At 39.3% G+C, this 18601-nt stretch overlaps 2 protein-coding genes across 2 annotated transcripts; both read right to left on the reverse strand.

Moving 5' to 3' along the window:
* Positions 1-2421: 2421 nt before the first annotated feature.
* On the reverse strand, positions 2422-4137 carry tuba5 (tubulin alpha 5). Its single transcript, XM_070910527.1, has 3 exons — positions 3998-4137; positions 2798-3478; positions 2422-2721 (listed from the first exon to the last, which is right to left on the reverse strand). Exons 1-3 carry the CDS (start codon positions 4016-4018, stop codon positions 2422-2424), a joined length of 1002 nt encoding a protein of 333 aa, XP_070766628.1. The 5' UTR covers positions 4019-4137.
* A 6067-nt stretch (positions 4138-10204) lies between these two features.
* Positions 10205-18446, reverse strand: LOC139288852 (kelch-like protein 12). The gene is made up of 12 exons (XM_070910290.1): positions 18389-18446; positions 17664-17890; positions 17238-17391; positions 16198-16415; positions 15224-15373; positions 15003-15117; positions 14797-14903; positions 14511-14706; positions 14227-14385; positions 12815-12913; positions 12544-12730; positions 10205-11190 (listed from the first exon to the last, which is right to left on the reverse strand). The coding sequence occupies exons 1-12, from the start codon at positions 18444-18446 to the stop codon at positions 11064-11066; spliced, it is 1797 nt and encodes a 598-aa protein (XP_070766391.1). The 3' UTR covers positions 10205-11063.
* Positions 18447-18601: the final 155 nt, after the last annotated feature.

An 18601-nucleotide genomic window follows, 5' to 3' on the forward strand; every position in this document is an offset into this window, starting at 1 on the left:
GATTTGGCTTCCCTTGTGTCTAAATGTCAAGATCTGGAGCTGATAAATTAATAAATATAATTAGACCTAAGGCTACTATATTAGAAAGTCTAAATTGGGCTTGACTAGAACGGTGATGGATATTCCGACCCTGAACCACGCTATTTAAAGACTTGAAGGCAACAAATTGAAATGTTTCATGTTTAATACATATCCAAACGTGTCCTTATATTTAAAGTAGAGTCGAGGATAGGCGATTATGATGTCTGCTTCACAGGGTGCAGCCTACAATCTTGTGGTTGAACGATTCTTGACATGTTCCACTTCATCACTGCAATAACAATAAATTGCATGCAAATGTAAATAATATTACAAATAATCTCTCGCATCGTGTTATTAAGAAATCTGTGAAAGAATGATCTTCTTCGTAGACATGTTTACACTTGCGCGGATGAATATGTTCAGGTGACACCTTCACGGCCACCGGGACTCGTTGTTTAAATAGCCAGTCTGTGCGGTTTGATTGGATGTTTCTCGTGGACGTCTGCTACCAAACAATTAGAGCCACTTTGTCAGCTGCTTCAATATAAAAACGGCATGTTCTTGGATGCAGTTCAGGGTAAACCACAAGTGTAAGATCATCAGCTTAGTTAATTTGTAAAAAAAAAACACACAAACAAACAAAAGTCCTCTATTCCAAAGTAAAAGTATAGAATTTTAAGCTTTAGTACTCATATGCAGAATGGCCCGTCAGTGTTATACACACAGACTATATTTTACTGGATCATTATTGATGACTTAATGTGCAAGCAGTACATCAATGGTGTAACTGTTGGGTAGTTTAATCTATAATAATGCAACATATTTTATGAATGGATTATATAATTGTTATGTAAAACCTTCTAGCTGTGAAATAAATGTAGTGGAGTAAAAACTGCAAGTAGCATGAAATGAAGAATACTGAAGTACCTCAAATTTGTACTTAAGTACAGAACTTGACTAAGTGTACTTAGTTACTTTGCACCGCTGTTGTTGTACTTGTTGTATGGATTTGATGGTGGTATGACGTCGCCTTGGTATCTGGACTCCTGCATCCATGCCGTCTTTACATCAAGGACCACAATGGAAATAAGTCTTGGACTTTATTGTGTTATGCTTGACGTGTTGTAGATATGTGTGACCGGGGTCCTCCATCTCACCTCATCAAATAAACTACACTAACCTTTATTTGTGAGATGAAGTATATCCTTTGTCTCTTCCACTGAATATATACTCACCTTTCAGGCTTACAAAGGGTTAATGATGCAAATCCTATTATATTATAATGAGTAATATCAAACAAATGTGATTTCTGTCCAATAAAACATAATTGGTCTTAGTTTCTGTGATCTCTCTTCTCTGCCAAATCAAGTCCTGGTACTTGTATGAGTTTCTAAATCAGTAAGTGTGTAGCCTTAAGAAGGTACCTGCGTACTTACGCTCACCCTATTCGACAGCTCAAAAAACATACGCTGCATTGGTTTATCACCTTGATACTTCATGACATTTCAGAGAATTGCATATTAACTTGATTTTGAACTGATGACTCAGAAGCTACAAAAAATTACGCATTACCTCAGTTTGGGGTATCAAAGACTTCAGCTGTACATGGTTAAATTTGTTCGTAGGAGGTCTGTCGGGGAGTCAGACCTCACTGGGGTCTAATTTAATTTAAACATAAGCCGATGTGACTTATAAGGAATCATACTCTACATTTCTTTGTCTGTCAATAACTACGTGGCAATACACACGACACATAACACATAAAACTTTTCATTCTTTCCCTATAAAACTATTTCCTCATTTGGTGTAATAACAATGCTGTATGGCAGTGTTGGAAGAAGTATTCAGATCCTTTACTTAAGTAAAAGTCCCAATACAACAGTGTAAAAATACTCCATTACAAGTAAAAGTATTGCATTGAAATTCCTGCTTGAGTAAAAGTACAAAACAATTATTATCATTACTTTCATTTCATTTCACCTCGTTGTCTTATTAACAGGCTATCATGGTAAGTTTGCTTGTTCGTTCGTCTTGAGGTTATCTTTTTTTGCTTTAATTCAATAGTATAAAGTGGAGAGGCAGACAGGAAATGTGGGGTGGGGGGGGATCCCCGGGTGGATTTTAAATGGGGACATGGTGGTTACATGGTATCGTCTTAGATCACTAGACCACTGTCACACCCTGCCTGCACGTCTCTAACAACACAGAATATGCCAAGACAAACGTATTTGACTGCACCAATCAAATACAACTTAAGCGTAGTTTGAAGCTGACATAAAAACATGGCCGTGAGAAAGATCATCAATTTGGTTAACTAGCTTAGAAGATACACAGTGCAGCTATGACATCGTTATTGACTCAGTACAGGACAAAATCATTGCTGTGCAGCCATCACAAGATTCAGTATTCTTGGCCTTCGTTGTCATTTTCAGAATCGGGGTTCATTTGACCCAACTCTTCGTAATCCTTTTCAAGACAGGCCAGGTCCTCTCTGGCCTCCAAAAACTCTCCCTCCTCCATGCCCTCACCCACATACCAGTGGACGAACGCACGCTTGGCGTACATGAGGTCGAACTTGTGGTCAAGGCGAGACCAGGCCTCAGCAATGGCAGTGGTGTTGCTCAGCATGCACACAGCCCTCTGGACTTTGGCCAGGTCCCCACCAGGAACAGCAGTTGGGGGTCTGTAATTAATGCCAACCTGTTGAGACGAAGAGAACAATCAGGGACATAAAAGCATCTCAAGTTGTCCTTCTTACCCTCGTAACGTTACTCACCTTGAAGCCAGTCGGGCACCAGTCAACAAACTGAATGGAACGTCTGGTCTTAATATTTGCAATGGCAGCGTTTACATCCTTAGGGACGACATCACCTCGGTACAGCATGCAGCACGCCATGTACTTGCCGTGACGAGGGTCACACTTGACCATCTGGTTGGTCGGCTCGAAGCAAGCACTCGTGATCTCGGACACAGTCAGCTGCTCGTGGTACGCCTTCTCCGCAGAGATGATGGGTGAGTAGGTAACCAGAGGGAAGTGGATGCGTGGAAATGGGACCAGGTTGGTCTGGAACTCCATCAGATCGACATTGAGGGCGCCGTCAAAGCGAAGAGAGGCCGTGATTGAGGACACAATCTGACCGATCAATCTGTTGAGGTTGATGTAACCGGGACTCTCGATGTCCATGTTGCGATGACATATGTCGTAGATGGCCTCGTTGTCCACCATGAAGGCACAGTCGGAGTGCTCTAAGGTGGTGTGGGTGGTCAGGATGGCGTTGTAGGGCTCCACCACAGCAGTGGACACCTGGGGAGCCGGGTAGACGGCGAACTCCAGCTTGGATTTCTTGCCGTAGTCTAGAGACAGGCGCTCCATCAGCAGAGAAGTAAAGCCAGAGCCAGTTCCACCTCCAAAGCTGTGAAAGACAAGGAACCCCTGCAGGCCTGTGCACTGGTCCGTCTGATGAGAGGGACAGAAGGACAGGACAGCCTCTGTTATTAGAGTAGTTTGACATTTTGAGAAATGCGCTTATTTGCTTTCTTGCAGAGAGTTAGACGAGAAGACTGACAGCACTCTCATGTCTGTCGGCTCAATATGAAGCTACAGCAAGCAGCCTGTTAGCTTAGCTCAGCACAAAGACTGGAAACAAGGGTGAACAGATAGCCTCGCTCTGTCCAAAGGTGACAAAATTCAGCTACACCGTAAACCTTTAAACCTTACGAGAACAGAAGTGTAAAAACGGTGACTTCCTGTTCGGATTAAACAAACAAGATATTGAACAGATAGATATGAGAGTGCTATGGATCTTCTCATCTGTGTATTTCCCAAAATGTTGAACTAATCCTTAATTCAAAATGTAGTGCAGAACATGTTGGCTTCTTTGTCTTCATTCGTGTAAAAACCATAGTTGAACTCACTGAAATTCTTTTGAAAACAATGACAGTAATTTGTCAGTCGGGTTTTATCATTATTACTGACCATCTTACGAACTCGCTCCATGACTCCATCAATGATTTCTTTCCCGACAGTGTAATGGCCACGAGCGTAGTTGTTGGCTGCATCCTCCTTTCCAGAGATCAGCTGCTCAGGGTGGAAAAGATCTTTGTACTTTCCAACCCGTACTTCATCTGAAAAGAAAGGTTTTATTCTGAAAGGTCAATAAGATCAATGCAACAGACCAGTTCCAAATGTGGATGTTTTCCACTAAAACAGACATGTCCAGGCGTGTATTTTATCATCTTTACTGTCACATTATTTTTAACTTTTTCAACCCTATTGACTTATTGATCGTTCCACAGACCTCTCTGTTGATGTAGCAAACTCATGACGATGAAGATTTCCAAGGATACAAACTAAAAATCAGGCTGACTTGAAGGGAAATGTGCGTAAAATGACGCACAGGGTTACACTATATCTTGAATTTTCCATTTAATGTAACAATGAAGCCATAATAATGGGAAATGTCTTGAAATGTGGTAAAAGGTTATCAGACAAGTCAAAAATATAACTGAATACATTGATAAATAATACTGGACATAAATGCTCATTATCATATAAGCAAACTTGGAAACATGGGAAATGTTGATTTGGAGAAAAAGGGAAATGATCAAAGGACAGGTTCACAATTTATTAAGTAATAGTCAGGCACCCACAGCTACTGAAAGATAAAGAGAAGAGTAAAATAGATTAAGTTTGAATTTATTTTAACAAACTGATTGGAGGTTAAAGGAAAACTATAAATATGTATGTTTGTTTTTACACTCCTTTTTAATTATCTAATTGAAAGTATCATTTATTGATGTATTCAGTTATGTTACCTTTTACTACATTTTGTCAGGTTTGGGGTGCCATAGATATACCGCTTCACTGAAACTATATCACATACATTTTAAACACAAGACCAGCAGTTTTAGATTGTGTGATGATGTTGAAAAATGTGGAAAAAAAAAAATTTTGTCTGAAGTTTGAAGCAACTTAAGCATAAATTGAAGGGACATATTGGAAAAAAAAGGTATCGACCACTGCACTCCACAACTATTTACATAATACACTTCTGTAAATGTTAGCCAGCCTTGGATAAAAGGTAAAGGAGTCACCATTGTGCTTGTTGCTTGGATACCAGGCATCAGCAGTTACCTGCATGACCCATGTGGATGGAGATGCACTCACACTAGACACATACCACCAGATGAGGGTAAAAATAAACACACATACAGGACTACTCACCAACCACCGTGGGCTCCAGGTCCACGTATATCGCTCTTGGAACATGACGCCCGGAGCTCCCAGTGTTGAAGAAAGTGTTGAATGGGTCTTCACGAGTGTTCAGTTCTGCAGGATTGTCCAGGAAGACGCCATCAGGCCCGACGCCGTGCTCAAGGCAGAAGAGCTCCCAGCAGGCATTTCCTGTCTGGACACCTGCCTGGCCCACATGGATAGAGATGCACTCTCTCTGAACAGAAACAACACAGATGGAGGTTGAGATACCTGTCACAAAGTTCTTGACCTTGTGGTACTTTTTCTCAACATTTTTAAATCACAAAAAACATTAATGGGTTTTCAGGCACAGCCGTCTATTGGAAACATATACCTGAAAAAGATCAATGTGGAGCCATTTTCTCAATTTATTTCTGTACTTTTGCCATCCATAAATAATTTAGTTAAGTTGTAATATTTAAAACTGCTGTTGGTAATAAAGGTCATGGATGTGTAGATTTGGGAAGTCAAAAGTTATTCCAAACAGATAAAAATGCACAATTACGAAAGCAAAGAAAGGCTGTGAATCTAAAAAGGCTGTGAATCTAAAAAGCATGTGAATACCTACTTATGAAATTTAATCGACTATAAGACAAAAAGCGACTATAATCGACATTTTTATAACAACAATGTATAAGATGACAATATGAAAACAATGTGACGCTCGAAGTGATGAAGCTACAGAGAATTATCACCTGACTCTGCAGCTTTACGGAGGTTTATAGAGAGTTTCAGCTCATTGTTTATCCGTCCAGCCACAACTTTACTGTTTTGGTTCACTCCCACCACTCTCAAAGCGTTGTTTTCAGCCTTAGCAGGCAGCTGTTTCTAGCTAATAAGCTCTAAAAACTAACCCAACACAGTTAGCAGCTAGCTGGTGAAAATAGTGGAGCATTTAGCAGTTAAAGAATCGGATATTTTCCAGGAGTTGGTAGAGACCAAAAACAGAGCTAAAAGAGAGTGAATCTTGGACATATTGGACATTCGCCACATGGACACATAACTTATAACATTACTTAAAATGAATGATAATGTTGCTTGTGACTGCTGGATGTATAACTAAGCAATTCTTTGCAAACAAGTTCGTCATATCAACTTAAAAAGATATATCAGTGTTGACCCCCCAAGTGGCCAAAAACAAGTTATTGCAGGTTTGAAGCACTGAAATATTTTACTTTAAAAAGCATCTTTGTCATTTTTTTGTTGTTTGAATTGTGATCTAAAAATTCAAGTCAAATGAAGTGGCTTAAATTGAATTGGTGAAATTCAGACACCAAAACATGCTAACCTGAATTTCGTAAAGAATTTAATTGCACCGCTTTTTCAAAGAGGGGAATTTAAACCACATAAATGTGGTTTTCAGAATTAAATATTTAAATTAGCAGTAAATTCAATAGTATGTGTAATGTGATTCAATTTCACAATTCAGTTGTTTATGAAATTGAAAGTATTCTGGCCTTTCTTTGCTTCCATACACATCAGCTCAGTGTGCAAGGCAAACATGTCTGATAATACACTGCATTATTCTTTGTACTTGTGCTCAGCTTTTCCAGTTATTGAGTGTAAACAATGTCAAAAACAGGACAGGCTTATTTCAACACTGTACTGTTGCATTTTCTAAGTGCTTCTCCCAGTCAGGTTTCAACATGTTGAGAATTTCAGCTTTTGTTTCCCCTGGAGGGAGAACATCCCCCAAGATGATTTTTTGCTGTTGAGTGACATTTGTAAGACATGGGTAGACTAAAGTGTGGAATATGAACATTGATTAAAAAAAAAAACACATCTGAAAATGTACATATTCACAAATAATAGGCTTTTCTTCTGAGGGCTAGTTTGAAATTCAGACACTGAAGATGAAGCTTTGAGCTCGTCTTGCTGGCTGTCTTCAGCAAACAGCCTTTCGGTGATTGTAGACTCATGAACTATTAACAAGTTCAAAGAGTAATATAAAGACATCATTTTAGCCTTAACACATATGTTAACACAAACGACTGCATTTTGCATTTAAAATACAGTGTACCTGCAGACAGACTTTTTGGGGAGATTTTTTTTGTAGTTTGGATAAAAATCATATCTTATCTTACACAGATTTCCCTTCCTGACAATGCATTCAAAGATTTGTGCAGATTTCAGAAAAAGTAAGATATACAATTTCTGAAAACATATGACCATATATCAATGTTTTCCCATTTCCAATACATTTGTAATTATCTTACCATGTTGCTCCAGGTGATATAAGTAGATGGTTTTGGTGCAGGATACTGTAAGTCCAGACAGACTGTAGTTCCCCTGCACTGCTCCGGGACGGGTAACAAGTCTCCACCAACACAGCGCTGCTCTGTCCCGCCTGCTGCAGACGCTCTTTATATCTGCAGACAGACTCACTGATGTGTCTGTCTGACGGCGCTAACTGACGGAGGAGGGAGAAGATGGATGGAGGGAGGGAGGGATGATGAGTTTCCTCCCTCAAAATGTTGTTTTAGTCAGTTTTTTGCTTGTTACTGCACAAGAAAGAACATTTGCAGAGAAAATTAGACACATTTCAGATTTGTCATCGGTCACATTTTAATTCATGTTTATCAATCTGACTCACTTAAGCCTGGTGTCACTGTTAGTGTAGGAAGTACTCAGATCTTTTACTTCAGTAAAAGTAAAGTACAAGTTCTGCATTCAAAACATGACTCAAGTAAAAGGTCATTAAAGATGGGTAGTTTGATGTGTTTAAGTTGACTAACTTTGTATCAGAAAACCTGGAACAGAAGACAACATGGGTTATTTCATTAGTATTTACACAGATTTCCCCAGTATGTTTTGTAAATGATTTACAGATGTTGCTGTAGATATAAAGGTCTGATCTAATTGTGAAAATAAATTGAACTGAGTTCTTTGTTTTTTGTTGTGTTATTTGAAGATGCAGCCTTTGGAATCTGGCTAATATAAATTATATATAAATTTGAGGTGTCTTGTAAGACTATATGTATCTAATTGAAAGTTTATATAACCTATTGTTGTAGTTCAATCACATTTTATAAGGGGATAATACGTTTTGGATGAAACTTTTAATCTGCAAGTAACTATAGCTGTCAAATACGTGAAGCAGCATAAAATGGAAATACTCAATTAAAGTACCTCCAAATGTTACTTAAGTACAGTACAGTAGATGTAATTAGTTACTTTCCAACATCATACAAGTTTAAAATTATAAGGTCAATAACCAGTAAAAGAGCCTTGAAACTATTATATCATCCTGTTGTGTATTTGAGCCTTTAATCTTTAAATTGCACCTGAAAGTACAGATGACGGTGAAATGTGTTAAATCTGAGATGTTTTATCATTTGGTGAATGTGTAAACTTGATTTCAATGTTTCCATTTATCAAAAGTGACACATTGAAATGATCCTGTGTAGTAAGATGTTTTTTCATTTTTCATTGGTTGAAAAGGAGGCTTTTCTCAGGAAACAGAGGTATAACTGTATCTGATACTGTAGCTCCATCAGACAAAGCTTCAGCTTGATAAAGCTGACGTAACTTTCTGGTATGGTGAGGTCGTGTTCCAGCGTTATTAGTTTGGTGAACATGAGATCTTTCTTTGTCAGGAGACGTCAGGAATGGTGTCCAACAAATTAATTTAACCACCAGATAATGTTTGGTCCTAAAGGAATGAAGACATTTGGTGGTGACACACTGGGAAACATATACCATCTATAGTCTTACATGTGGTGATTGTGAGTTTGAAAGAAAGGGTAATATTATTCAAACTGTAAGACTCTACTGTCACTCTACTGTGAAGCTGTAGGCACAGCAGTGCTCTGAGCTAAATGCTAACACCAGCATGCTAGCATGGCTGATGTTTAGCAGGTATCACGTTTACCAGCGTGTTAGCATGCTAACAGTTGCTAATTGGCAGCGGTGGAAGTTACTAAGTACATTTATTCAAGTGAGCAGTTTTCATTTTTCTGTTGCTTTATTCTTCATATCATTTCAGTGGGAAATCTTGTACTTTTTTACTCCACATTTATTTGACAAATTTAGTTTGCAGGTTAAAATTATAAAATACAATACAATGCTGAAGATTAAACCAGTGGTTCCCAACCTTTTTGGCTCGTGACCCCCTTATTGAAAAGCAACGTCTAGTCGGGGACATTTCTAATTTGTGCAGCAGAACTTTGTTTTTCCTTCGTTCCTCTCCCACTGATCATCTCACAACCCCTCAGATTTATCTTGAGATCTTTTGGAGGGGACCAACCAGCTACAACATTAAAGTATTATGTAATATTAAGAATAAGTACTTTTAATTTTAATACTTTAAGTACATTTTGCTGATAATACTGTACATGAAGTAGAATTTTGAATGAATGACTTTTACTTGTAATGGAGTATTGTTACATTGTTGTACTGGTACTTTTACTTAAAGATCTGTGTACACAAAGTAAAGCTGAGGCTGATGGGAATGTCATTAGTTTTGCAGGTATTTAGTTGCAAACAAAAGTATTGATGGCACTACATGAAAAGTTAAGGGATCACCAAATTTATTGTGTTTGTCCAAATTTCCAAAAATAGTTGTTGAGACATTTCACTAAATGCCACAAATGTCAGCCTCATGGTGGCGCTAGAGGAAAAGTCTGGGGACCATGAACGTTTGAACATTTCATGGCAATTCATCCAAAAGCAGTAATTTAGTGGCATGTGGCCATTCAGTTTTTACTGTTTCCGTACATTCAAATGGACACACTAAGTTGTACAGGGATGAAACGGATGCGTCTACCCTGTGCAGTTTGGTGACTTTGAGATTTGCTCTGCGGATGTGAATGACGAGTTTTCTTACCAGAGGTGCCACTGACTCAGCTGACGATGTGTGAAGCGTTTTCTCTCTCTGCATCACTAAACAGCCGTTTACAGACTGAGAAGATGCACCACAGATAAAACGTGTCAGTTCTCTAGTGTGTTTATTCACTTCTCAGGCAACAGTGATGGTAAGACTTTGTGTCCTACATGTACATGTCCAAATTTATAAGCTGAGGAAGAAAAACAAAGTCACATGCACCTCATACTTACTACTTTGTGAGTTTTCCAGTTGTGCCAGACAAAGGGACAAAATAATCAACTGGTACAATTCAGTCATTTCCTAAAACAATATTTATCTCTAAATATATATTCTGAGCGCAACATTAAGTATTAAACCTTTTGTATTAAAGTGATTTGGATCTAAAAGCACTGCTTACAGGAAGAATTACAAAAAGGGTTGAACTACTGACCCATTAATGACCTTGCAAATGCCGAATGAGTGCACTCGATAATAAGCTAATGTGTCGTAACGATCATCAAAGTCAAATGGGAGGCAACATGGATGTTCACTGTTTGATGTAGGCCAAAGTCATAAGGCATATAGCAGCAACTGGAGTCTACATCGGCTCCTTCTTCTTATGTTTTCTTATGATGAGTAGAAATATATTGCACTTTGAAGACAAACTGAAAAAATAATCTCACAGGTAACGACAGCGACAAGTACCACCGAAGAGAGTCATGCAAGTGGTGATGGGCTCCTTGGAGGCCTCTTTTGAGGTGAAGTCGAAGCTGAATCTCTGTTGCACAGTCCAAGTGTCGGAGGGTTGACCATCCTGTAGAGGAGGCAGCCCAAACTGCTGCGCTCATTCATTCAGAGTACCTATTTGCATACTGGCAAACAAACATCTCCCTTTGTGGCTCTGTTTTAGTGGCATTTTAGCAAAGTCTAGCTGCCTGTCCTCCTGTCTGCTTTTCCTCTTGTGGCTCTTGTTCTTGGCAAAGATCACTTCTCTCGTAGAACGCAGACGCCTGCGTCACACCTTTGTGTAGCCATCGAGGTGACAACCTCCCAGGAGTCGATGACCGGGTCGTAACATTCAATACTGCTGAGAAGAGAGTTCCCATCATATCTAGAGGATGTGAGGCAAACAGAGGAACTGAGAGTTTTAACCACAACAAGCTGAACACAAGCTCAATCATAAGTTAATTGGTTACATCTCACACTACAGCTGTCTTTGTGATTTTGTACCATGGAGACTTCTGTTCAGTCATCAATGATGTGCCTCAACTATCTATCACTACTATTAATTATCCAGATAAACTCGATAAATTGTTGATAACAAGAGAAAAAAAGAAGATACAGTTTGCTAAGATCACCTAAGATGACCTACAATTCACTCATTTAACTCTTAAACCACTTAAAGGATAAATTCACAATCAAAATGTCTGTCTTGAAGCAATAAGCAGGTGCCCACATCAACACTGAAACAGGTTTTGCTTGCTGTAATAATTCCTCAAAATCACAAAAGTTCAGTGCAACAATATATTGAAAAGTTTATCTAAAGCACAAACTTCCCTCTTCTTGTTTCTACCCCTGCAAATGCAGTGCAACAGCAAACACTGTCCGGGGAAACAAGGTGAGGTGAGACAATGAAATATGATCCAGGCAGTCCAGTTTGGTACAAGAGTTTGAAGGCTTGTCAGACGCCAAAACACTGCATAGATGTTTATAACACAATGAGGATGGATTGTATTGCTCTGGAAAGTTAGAGGGGGAGGGGGGATCTGTTTGTCCCCAACCAATCACTAGAGACCAACGCATCTGCCTGAATCTTGGCAACGATTTTAGTCCCCCTGTGGTGCTCATTGGATCGACTGCTTTTCAACTGAAAAAAATCACTGTTCAGGCCAGAAGCAGTCGACTCGGTGGAGTGGGCGGATTCAAAGGTCTGGAACCAGGTAAATAGTAGAAATTCAGCATTCACACGGGGATGTGCACAGGTTATATTGTAACTTATAGTATGTAAATTGTGCATTATTGAATTATTATCCTACATTTAAAAAGGAAAGAGGTTTATCATAATACAATACTTTGTGGCTTTGAAAGAGTTTTTTGTTGCTGTACTAATTTCTCCTCTCCATACTGGCCATGAGGAGACCCCCCTGGACCCCAACTACACTGTAAGAAATTTGGCACAATCCTTGTTCCATGAAAAAATGCCCAGGCAATAAACCTACTCTTGATTTGGCTGAAGTTTCACATTAGCTTTGGCTAAACTTCAGGATGCATTTTTGCACAGAATAAGAACTGTGGAGTTTGGGCCAGTATGGAGAGGAGGAATTATTATTATTACATTAGCGATCCGTGAGTCTCCCAACATACAAACACATGCCAGTGTTGTACTAAGATAAACTTGAAAATATTCAAACCTATCCTTTAAACTGTCTCAAAGAAAGAAGGACATTAGGACACTCTTTCTTACCCGGCGATGGCATAGAGACGTCCTCGGAGGACGGTTGCTCCTACGTAACATCGAGGAGTGGTCATACTGGCTACAGTGGTCCAATAGTCCGTTCTGATGTTGTAGACCTCCACAGAGTCGAGGTGTGAAACACCATCAAAGCCTCCCACTACATAGATGTGGTCATTGAGTAAAGCCACACCAGCTCCTGGAAACAGTAGAAAAGTCTCAGGTAAACAGTAACTCGCACGGTCAGCTGTAACATTTCACTTCATCCTGTTTTCTTACCTACCTGACCGCTTGGTGGCCATCGGAGTAACACTCGTCCAGTGGCCTGTGTGTGGGTCATACCGCTCCACTGAATTCAAGATATTTAGTCCATCGTATCCACCTATCAGGGAAACGACAAGTGTAGAGCTGCATTAGTCAATTCATCGATTAGTCGATTGACAGAAAAATAATCAGAAACTATTTCGATAATCTTTTAATCGTTTAAAGCAAGAAAAAAAAAGGAAGCAAAAATGCCTCCCTGGTTCCACTTTCTCATATGTTGGGATTTTTCGGCTTGTCTTTGTCTTATGTGAGAGTAAACTGAATATCTTTGGATTTTAAAGGATTGATTGGACAAAACAAGCAAATTGATGACTTCATCCATTTAAAATGTAGGAAATTGTGACATTTTATAAACCAAACGATTAATCGAGAAAATAACTGTAAGGTTAATCAGTAATGTAAATAATCGTTTGCTGTAGTACTAGACAAGTTACTACATTTTCTCAAAATGAGCTGGAGCAGAAATGGTTAGTCAGTTACCGTATTGACCCAAATATAGGACAATATCTTTTTCTGGAAAACTGTGTTTGAAAAAGCGGGATTGTATAATATTTTAGGACTTGACATTTACGTATTCACATCAGATCAAACAGTTCACTCCACATGTCTTTTGTTAAGCTTGTTTCTTCTTTAAGACCTGTAAACAGACAGAGTGTCTTCAAGTCTGTTCATAGTGCTTTGTTTAGAGTAAGTCAACCATCAAAGTATTTTGTTAAACCTATAGGAGTTTCTGAGAGCTCATTGTAACGTGTTAAACTTCCACGAAGGAAACAAATTCATGACGAGTGAAAACAAGTCTAAGGTGTTATCCTGACGTCTTTACTGCAGAAATGGACCATGGACTGAATCATCGATCAAACAGTCAAGATTTACTGCTGCCAAGAAGACAAAGTGCTCCTTAGTGTGAGTAGGATCTTTGTTTGCTTTATGGGTATTTTTTCCTGTTTTATGAGCGAAAAGGCTTCCAGGATGAGGACTCTCAGGGAAACCTCCAATAAGACTAATGTGAAAGTGTGTCATTCAGGGTTATCTTATATTTGGGCCAATACGGTCATCAATTAGTTGAATAATTATCAACCATTTCAAAAATCAATTCATCATTTTAGTAATTTTTCAAGCAAAATGTCAAACATTCGCTGGTTCCAACTGAATGTTTTCATGTTTAGGACTGACGGTGGATAAAAGAAGAAATTTGAAGGTGCTGCCTCAGGCTCTGGGAAATCCCATTTTCTGATATTTTATAGACAAAACGATTGATTGATTAGTAGAGAAAATAATCAGTAATTAATTGGTAATGAAAATAATCAACATAACAATATATATATATAATATGTGTCCACGTTATCAAAAACTGAGATTATCTGTCCATACCTAGACAGTATATCAGTCCACTGGCCACCACCAAACCCGCTCCTTCTCTGGCTGTCTGCATATCTCCCAGCATGCTCCACTGGTCAATGTTTGGGTCGTATCGCTCCATGCTGGTATGACGCCGACTGCCATCGAAGCCACCGGCAACATAGATCATGTCTGTCCAGAGCCAAATGACATGGAACAAAATGAAAAAACCACGACTGTATAGTTATTGTGTACCTTACTGAGACAGAAGACATGGGATTTCACACCGTTGAAGGCGTGAGTCATTTGGCACTCACCTCCGAGAGTTGTGGCTCCAGCAAGGCCACGACGCACATTCATGGTGGCGACGGTGTACCAAACACCGTCTTCGTCCGCTGTGTAGTCCAGGCACTCCACGGAGCTGAGCCTCGACCGGCCGTCGTAGCCTCCGATCACATAGACTCGATCGTGGAGAGACACCGTGGCGACATAACGCCTTTTCCGTGCAATGTTCTGTTTAAGACATAATCTAACTGTTTTACCCAAATCCACTGAGATTTAAAAAAAGATCACAAAGCTCTCTTTCAAATATTCAATACTTACAGGAAGGAAGCTCCATTCTTGTGTTTTCGGATCATATTTCTCAACGATGTCTATTGGTGATTGTTGGCTGCCAAACCCGCCTATAACCAACAGGACTTCTTTGGCACCTGAAAAGAAGAAGAATGAAACCACTTTCATTATCAGTGTGGATTACAAAGTTGGTATATCGGAGACATGCATATAGCTATTAAAAACAGGATTCCTACCTAATCTCGCTTGTGTGCGTGGGCCCTGCATCTCACTCCTCAGTTCCGGTCTTAAGTGGAATTTCTTGGCTTCATCAACAAGGTCTCGAGATGGCAGGCTACACCGAATGAGGGGCTAAAACGTGTCAAAACTTGCTTAATTACGGTGGTAACTGTGATAAATACGTCAACACATAATCCTTCATTGGAAGCTTTGGCGTGCTGTGTGTCGCTTGGCTCACCTCAGCATCAATGACATCTGTAATGTAGCGGGGGGTCAGGAGCGGCATTCGAACAAACTCGAGCATGTCTGGCAGATAGGGCTCTCGCTCTTTTCGGTTGTGTTTGACCCAGTTTAACACGGCTTCAAAAACAGGCTCCTCTGAGTCCACCTGCATACACACAGCATACACAGTAAGAAGACATTTAACAAACTACATTAAAGACATATTAATTAAACAATTAGCTGTTAAAGATGTTGCACAATATTAATTCTATTATCATTAATTGTTCAGCAATTGCAATAATTTTTGTAATTGCAAAAGACACAATGTGCAACAAGGCAGTCTGCTAAAGGTAAAACCATAAGCCATAAATTCTCACCCTAAAATCCTCACACGAGAATGATGACACAAAGAAAAAAGCTTTAGTGAAGGCAAATTATGCATGACTGTGATTTACATGTATGGTCTGGTTTGATTCTAAAAACAAAAAAAAATGACAGGAAGAACCATTTGAGACATTTGATGATCTATAAATCTTCGTGTGATAATAACTGTGTTTTCACAAAGTAAGGCATGTGGTTGGGAGCAGGAATTTCCTGAGCACAAAGGCCAACTTAAATCAGGTTTTCTTCTCTGCAATTTCATTGTCAGCCCAGTCCGCAAAAGTGAGTGGGATATGGGGAAGGGGGGCAACTGAGATTACAGCAGGCTGGTACATGCTTTTCTCTTTCCCGCACTCAGGTGTTTCAAAGACAATATGGATGCCGTGAAGTTCAGTTAAAACTATACTATTTTAGATAAGTTTTTATTACAGCAGGTATATACAAAGATGTATTGGGGAACAGATATGTTGTTATGGTTTCAGGTATTTCAAATGAAATATTTATTTATATTTATCATTCATTATAGTATTCAGATCAAGCAGCCTCCACAGTACAACTGACAATAACACCAAAAAAAGCACAAATGACAATGACATCCAGTTTTCCTACCTGTATTTCATCACATTTTATAAGCTTTTCGACCTCTGTCTGGCTGAGCAGCATGAACTCCTCATGCTGAACCACCTCGGAGAAATGCTTCTGGGAAAAGAGCTCGGCGGCCTGCATCAGGTCAAGGCAATTGTGAGTTTCGGCAAAGTCACGAATACCCAGACAGTTGGATGGATCAAGCTGACTCTCCAAAAAATCACAACATGCTCTTTTCACCCCTGAGGAAAACAAAGATACGTTTGTATATTCACACACACACACACACACACACACACACACACACACACACACACACACACACACACACACGTATCATTGAAATTCAGCCAAAGCCATTTCATTTGAAAAGTGGTGCCATGCTGCCATGCCTCAGGGTTTCTGCAGGATTCACCAACTTAAATTTAAGACTTTTTAATACCTTTATAATACCACATAGAATGAAACATAATACACGTTTCTTGATCATTCAATACAAAGTATGAAAGTATGATGGAAAACCAGTCGGGACAATATGGCCTAGAATTATTTATTATTATATCACATTTTTTCATTACTTCTCAGCAATATATAACAATAATGTTACCTCAGGTAAGCGGCAAAAAGTGAATGATTGGATTAACCAATTTAAAATTGCCAAATTTAAAATGAAAAAGTTAATTTAAGTTTTTACTAAAATTGATATTCGCCATTTGACAGTGAGCTTGCTAGCTACTGTAGCTAGCAGTAGTGACAGTGTCTGCTACAGGTCTGACGGTACTGACTGAAACTCCACAAAAAAAGAACCCACAACCCAAAATCTACTGTCGCAACAAACCCACTTTTAGTTTATAGATGTGTAACATCTCCCAACAGCCTGCAATCAGATACAAAAACATTTTATAAACTAAAATTATTGCCTATGGCAGGCCAGAGAAAATATTTAGGACTTTTGTGATTTAAATGTAAGACTTTTTATGGCCTTTTTTGGGGGGAAGACCTGCAGATACCCTCTTAAACACACACTTTTCAAATCAAGGTACAGCGAGCAATCCTAAACTTACCTTTGAGCTGCAGCAGACACGCTGCCGGGAGCAGTTCCTGTACGTTCTCGACAGTGACTAGCACGGTCTCTGTGTAGACAAAGTCCAACAGGATCTCCATAGTTGATGCAGTGAGCCCCTGGATGTCGACAAAAGATTTCCCCTTCTCTGCAAGCTGCAGAGCCACAAAAACAGAGACTATAAGGTGGAATGACAAGAAACATATCATTGAGGGATTAGTAAGCATTGAGGTATCGTCCTGCAGCAACTCCCATAATTGTCTTGTCAACTATGTCTTCTTTAGTGACACTAGACTCTCAGAAAAGCCAAAAAGGGTTTGAGGAATAAACAGAACATATTCAGATATGTAACTCGGGCATCAAATAATAGTAATAACTCAATGTGTTTCTTTGTTAGCATTGAGTACTCCAACAATTTTAGCGTTACCTCACTGGTGAACATGGCACAAAAGTAGTCACTGCAGGCAGCCAAGACAATCCGGTGAGCTGGAAAATCGGTGTTCTCCACCCTCAGAGTGATATCGCAGAGTGTGTTGCTCTTGCGAAGTGAGTTCATAGCATTGAGGATGGATTTGGCATGGGAATTGGTCATGATGTCCTTGGGAGCCATGCTGCCTTGAGAATCTCTTTCAGATCTCAAACTACTCCAGGAATCTACAATAGATAGACAAGTCACCCTTCACTACATCACTTGTACATACAGCACTTACTATTTATGTGTTATCATCAGGTGAGTGAGTGTTTGTGTATGTATGTGTGCATTACATGGGTGTGAGATTCAAACAAAAGGCATGTGTTGCATAGTGACAGAAATAATGCATATTTGATGTTGATGATTACTTGTGTGAGTTAACCTGAATATGTCCAATTTGTGAGATTTCCACTGCATTTTAGAGGGAAATACTATACTTTATACTAACGAATTTCATTTAACTGATAGCTGTAGTCAGCAGATTAAGATTTCCCATGCAAAACATATGGTAAAGTAAAACAAATGGATTGAGTCCTTTCTTTAATGACAGGACTTTCAATTTTGACACATAAATATGTTTTATTGCTAATACTTGAGTGTTACTTTAGTGACATTTTACATGCAGGGCTTTTACTTTTAATTGAGTAATTGTGCACTGTGGTATTGCTAATGCAACTTACCGTTTAAGGATTTGAATACTTTTTCCACCACTGGGAGGCAATAACTATAGCTACACATTAGCAAGCAAGCAGCCAACGACAGCTGAGGGCTAACGCCAACGCCACACAACAACTAGGAAAACACGGCCATATAAAGTGAGCTGGTGGCCAGAGGAAGACAACACATGAAGCGACACACACAGAAGAACTTGTCAAGAATTTACATAATACCTG

Source organism: Enoplosus armatus, chromosome 8 (assembly GCF_043641665.1).
Source record: "Enoplosus armatus isolate fEnoArm2 chromosome 8, fEnoArm2.hap1, whole genome shotgun sequence".
Classification (NCBI taxonomy): Eukaryota; Metazoa; Chordata; class Actinopteri; order Centrarchiformes; family Enoplosidae; genus Enoplosus; species Enoplosus armatus.

What these genes read in the sequence shown, in the direction of transcription:
- tuba5 (XM_070910527.1), bottom strand. Translation starts at nt 4,018, where the DNA reads ATGGAGCGAGTTCGTAAGATG. An exon ending in TGGAGCGAGTTCGTAAGATG is followed by an intron (nt 3,479 to 3,997) that starts GTCAGTAATAAT and finishes CCCTCTCATCAG; the next exon opens with ACGGACCAGTGCACAGGCCT. An exon ending in GGTGCCCGACTGGCTTCAAG is followed by an intron (nt 2,722 to 2,797) that starts GTGAGTAACGTT and finishes TCGTCTCAACAG; the next exon opens with GTTGGCATTAATTACAGACC.
- LOC139288852 (XM_070910290.1), bottom strand. Translation starts at nt 18,446, where the DNA reads ATGTGTAGCTATAGTTATTGCCTCCCAGTGGTGGAAAAAGTATTCAAA. An exon ending in AGTATTCAAATCCTTAAACG is followed by an intron (nt 17,891 to 18,388) that starts GTAAGTTGCATT and finishes TATCTATTGTAG; the next exon opens with ATTCCTGGAGTAGTTTGAGA. An exon ending in GTGCCATGTTCACCAGTGAG is followed by an intron (nt 17,392 to 17,663) that starts GTAACGCTAAAA and finishes GTGGCTCTGCAG; the next exon opens with CTTGCAGAGAAGGGGAAATC.